At 48.9% G+C, this 5,000-nt stretch overlaps 1 protein-coding gene across 4 annotated transcripts in view; it reads right to left on the bottom strand.

The window, feature by feature from the left end:
• Positions 1–5,000, bottom strand: part of ephb4a (eph receptor B4a) — a 42,751-nt gene that overhangs the window by 19,608 nt on the left and 18,143 nt on the right. For all 4 annotated transcript variants that reach the window (XM_076275224.1, XM_076275226.1, XM_076275225.1 and 1 more), the window contains exon 4: positions 4,852–5,000. This exon is cut by the window's right edge and continues 236 nt beyond it. In XM_076275224.1, coding sequence (XP_076131339.1) covers positions 4,852–5,000 — 149 coding nt within the window. The remainder of the gene's footprint in view (positions 1–4,851) is intronic.

Raw genomic sequence — 5,000 nt, 5'->3', positions numbered from 1 at the left:
CCGAGCAGAACTTTTCCCTTTCTTTATGACAAATGCTGGTTCGTATAATACTGGCACAGGTCTTGCTCGTAAAGAGTGAGTAGGTACATTCTGAGAGTGGAGAGTTTTTTTGGGGGGGGGATGGGTGTGATTGGTGAAGAACACGGAGTGCCAACCCCCCCCCCCCCACCCCCCGTTCATAAATCCCCCTCAAACGGCCCATAGCCGAACCCCGCGGAGGAGGAACCCCTTTAGTGCGCACAGATGGGCCTGAGCAACCACTTAAAGAGTTTTATGGTCCATTCAAATAACCTCGCACACACGCCACATACATCACCCCTCTAACACACACACACACACACTCACACACACAGACACACACATACTGTATACATGGTCCATATGTCGGAGAGCGCATGGGAGCCAAGCACACACAGTTAAGAGGCAGAACTGAAGGATTGTGGTCAGAAGTCAAATGGATGGACGCCACATGTCTAGAGTGGGAGCGAGAGAGAGAAGTTCACATGAAGTCATCCAGGCACTCAGCTCCTAATGAGACGAAAAGGACAACTGATACAGGACAGATGGAGAGAGAGAGAGCGAGAGAGAGAGAGAGAGAGAGGAGAGAGGGAGAGGGGAAGGGAGTGACACTGGGAGAGAGAGAGAAAGAGAAAGATAGAGTGTAGAGGAGAGAAAGAGAAAGAGAGAAAGGTAATGACACAGAGAGACACACAGAAAGAGAGAGAAAATGAGAGTGCGGGAAGAGAAAGATACAGACAGACAGACAGACAGAGAGAGAAAGAGAGAAAGAGAGAGAGATAGAGAGAGAGAGGAGGACAGAAGGTGTAAGCTCCCTTTGTCCTCCATGCAGGAATGCAACCCCATGGTGACCTGCCTTTCACATTACTCCAAGGGGGAAAGAAGAGATGGGGATGGGGGGGGGGGTACTTCACAATACACACACTCTCACACACACACACACACACACACACACACACACACACACACACACACACACACACACACACACACATACACACACAATGGAACAAGCCCAATGTAATTAGCCTGGGCTGGCGATGTATTGTCTACACAGCTTCAGGCATAAGAGGGAGTACACCCAGTGGATTGGCGATGTGTGTCCGTGTTTATTTTAGACCAAGGTTGACCACGTCTGATGGGCACTAGCTTGCACAAGTGTTAGAGCTTTGTAATTAGATCTACTGTATGAATGGATGATGTTGTGTGTCCATGTCTGAGACATTCTAGGGTGTTTTCTCTCATTTGATCTGGTGGGCTTTGTTTCGGTATGTCTGGGGCTCTGAGTCTATCTATTTCTCTCTCTCTCTCTCTTTCTCTGTGTGTGTGTGTGTGTGTGTGTGTGTACTGTGTATAAATGCACTGCTGAAGTTGTTGTTTCTAGCAGCAGCAAGTAATGCCTGTCTGAACAGCAACATCTCACCAAGATATGCACAAACACATCCTTAAGCCACCCACATCCAACGGCCACACTCATGCACACACACGCACACACACAGACAGAGACACAGAGACACAGAGACACACACACACACACACACACACACACATAGACAGCACAACAGCAATCTCAGCATGTCTTTGAATTAATGTCAGATAAAGGCTATGCTATCCACCCAGTGGATCTGCGAATTGAGTCTATACTTCTCACACTCTCACTTTTCTCTATCACTCCCTCCCTCCACCCTTCCCTCCCTGATCCCTCGTTCCAACCACCACTCCCCTGCCTTAATGGGACGATGCGGGCATCTGGATTAAGTTAACATGAGTCTTATTTATCCTGAACACAGGGTCTGATTAGCCTCATGTTTTGATTAAAGGCTCTTTACAGTGGTTAGTGTGTGTGTGTGTGTGTGTGTGTGTGTGTGTGTGTGTGTGTGTGTGTGTGTGTGTGTGTGTGTTTGTATGTTGTTTAAAAATCTTTGAAGCCAGTCCCAAAAACCAGTGAGTGTGCTGTTTGTTGGTGCGAGGCCTAAAAAAGAACATGGCATTAATTCTGACGCATGTTTGTGTGAGAAAGCTTTTGTGTATGTGCTTGTGTGTGTGTGTGTGTGTGTGTGTGTGTGTGTGTGTGTGTGTGTGTGTGTGAGTGTGCATGCACATGCATGTGCATTCTGGCTTTGTGTGGGATTGAGAGAGTGAAGTGTGTGAGTGTGTGAAAGGAGATAAAAAGAGAGAGAGAGCGAGGGAGGGAGAGAGGAGTTGAGGAGGAGTGGGAGTGCTTGGGCGGCGTGTACAAAAGGCCCAGTGTCTGTGCGCATAGAAAAAGTGTGAGTGGCTAATTTTCACTCATTAGTCGGGTTCAGCACCCCTTTTGAATGGGGACTATCTCTCCCCCTCTTCCCCCTCATGCCATCCCTCCATCCCTATTGTCTCTTGGCCTTTGATGTGCGGAGAGGGGGGGGGGGCACTCCTCCCTCTCCTTTTCTCCTCCCTCCATTCTCTCGCCCCGTCTTCTCCCTAGCCATGAAATCTGAAGAGCCGGCTGGTTGTTGTGTGTGTGTGTGTGTGTGTGTGTGTGTGTGTGTGTGTGTGTGTGTGTGTGTGTGTGTGTGGAGGGCGTGTGGGGCGGTGGCGCTGTGTGAGCGTATGTGTGGCGTAGGGGCCTGAGCATCCCGCTGGCGTGACCTTGTGACCTCTTGGCGGTGACCTCCTGCCCTGATCTCATGGCCCGCCCATCCCTCACCCTTCAGGCCGTTCAGCATAATCGCCCTCTTACACACACACACACACACACACACACACACACACACACACACACACACACACACACACACACACACACACACACACACACACACACACTCAGCTCTCCTCTCCACACACTAATTGCTGAGGTCATTAGGATGAGCTCTTTGTCATGGTCTCATCTGGGCATATTGGGTGTCTGTGTGTGTGTGTGTGTGTGTGTGTGTGTGTGTGTGTGTGTGTGTGTGTGTGTGTGTTTGTGTGTGTGTGTGTGTGTGTGTGTGTGTATGCATGCGAGACAGAGAGTTTTGCAAATGATATAAGTGTGTGAGTGTGATTGATCTTGTGCGCTTCAGTTTCATTAATTAACAACTGTACTACCACTCCGCATGGTTTCGTAATCAATTCACCTAACCCCACCAGATTTGGCTCTGGATCAATAGGACAACAATACCCAGGATTCTCTTGGGCAGGGCTGTTCTTCTGACCCTTACATGGACCTCTGCTGCCCTGAATACATCATCAATCCCACCTCCACAATGAGGCTCTAAGTGTCTCATGTTACAAAAAGCAAATTCATTACAGTAATGTACTGTTGGCCTGGATATATGCATCGTTGATAGACTGTTTTACAACTTGATGGACTTGGCAAAAGCTGGAATACACAACAAGCGATGCATCAGTGTTAGATGTTGAATGTAGCTTTTCTGTAGAGGGTACACTGTTCTATTTAGCCCTAATGAGAATCTGTTGAAATGCGCGTGCTGACAGCAAGGTGAGAGCAATGACTTTGGCTGAACACTATGCTTTCCATCAAAAATGTCTCTATGTATGTATGTAAATGTGTGTGTGTGTGTGTGTGTGTGTGTGTGTGAGAGGGCATAAAGACTACTATAAATGTGTAACTCTATAGGGCACTCATTGTGACCCCCGCAGACTGAACAGCTGTGCCGTTTAGCATGACAGATAGAGAGCAATCCATTCAGCATGTCGGAGTGGGGGGAGGTATCTCTCACTATTATAAAAATGGACAGATCCATTAAGCCAGGAGTGGCAGGGACAATTTTAAACAATTTACACATTTACTCCATTGGAAGCATACATACCATGCTGCCTCCATGCATACATCCATGTCTCTGTGTGTGTGTGTGTGTGTGTGTGTGTGTGTGTGTGTGTGTGTGTGTGTGTGTGTGTGTGTGTGTGTGTGTGTGTGTGTGTGTGTGTGTGTGTATGCAGATAAAACAGAATCTGAGTCTGCTTGCCTGCGGATACCCAGTGTCATTCTCCACTCAATATAATTATTCCTCCGTAATTGCATCTCCCTTCCCATAATTCCATTTTTCTCTGCTTGCTGCCCCGTCTCCCCGACTCTCCTTGTGCTGTCCTCTCCATAACCCCCCTCCTTAAGACTGTGAATCTAGTGCATAATGTCACCGTTAATCTACGTTAACACTTGGACATGCCCTCTCTGGAGACAGACGGCGCAAAAAGAAAGAGTGGAGGGGTGGATAGAGATGAACGATAGAATGAGAGAGAGGAGATGAGAGGAGATAGCAGGTGTCTCTCTCTCTCTATCTCTCTATCTCTCTCTGTGTTTGTGTGTGTGTGTGTGTGTGTGTTTTGGGGTGAAGTGGTTGTTGGTAAAACTTCACAAGGTAATGCATGTGGGTGCAGCTCTGCTCTACTCTGCAGCCCGACCCATTTACCAGCGCCATCCATCAGGCCCGGTGTTCCACTTCCCCTGTTTACCCCTACCCTTACACACACACACACACACACACACACACACACACACACATACACACACACGTACACACACATACACACACACCTCCATCGTCTCACACACCTCTCCCTCTTCTTGTCAAAACTGGCTATTTCTTGCATCTTGTACCCAGCCGCTTCCATGTAGCATCTTCCATCAGACACACACAGGCCCACATACACAAAAACGCACAAACACACACACACACACACCACACACACACACACAACCGACACAAATGCAACTGCGCACAGAACATTGAAAACCACCCAAATGTACACACAGTCACAACCATAGGCACATGCTTTCACACACACACACACACACACACAGACAGACACACACAGACAGACACACACACACACACTCCATCGTCTCACCTTTGCAGCGGAGGTCGCCGTCGTTGGGCTCGTAGCCCGGCTGGCAGGCGCACGTGGTGGTCAGCTGGCCCACCCACTGGCCGTCCTCGCCGCAGAACATCTTGGGCGCGGCGGCGGCGGCGATGCCGGCGTGGGCCACGCAGCGTCCA

This window comes from Alosa pseudoharengus, unplaced genomic scaffold, assembly GCF_046254945.1.
Source record: "Alosa pseudoharengus isolate Yale_2024_CS ecotype anadromous, Long Island Sound unplaced genomic scaffold, YU_APseudo_1.1 YU_APseudo_1.1_scf_8, whole genome shotgun sequence".
In the NCBI taxonomy this organism is placed as follows: Eukaryota; Metazoa; Chordata; class Actinopteri; order Clupeiformes; family Clupeidae; genus Alosa; species Alosa pseudoharengus.
Note: the sequence above shows the minus strand (reverse complement) of the source record. Positions and strands in the feature narration are given on the sequence as shown.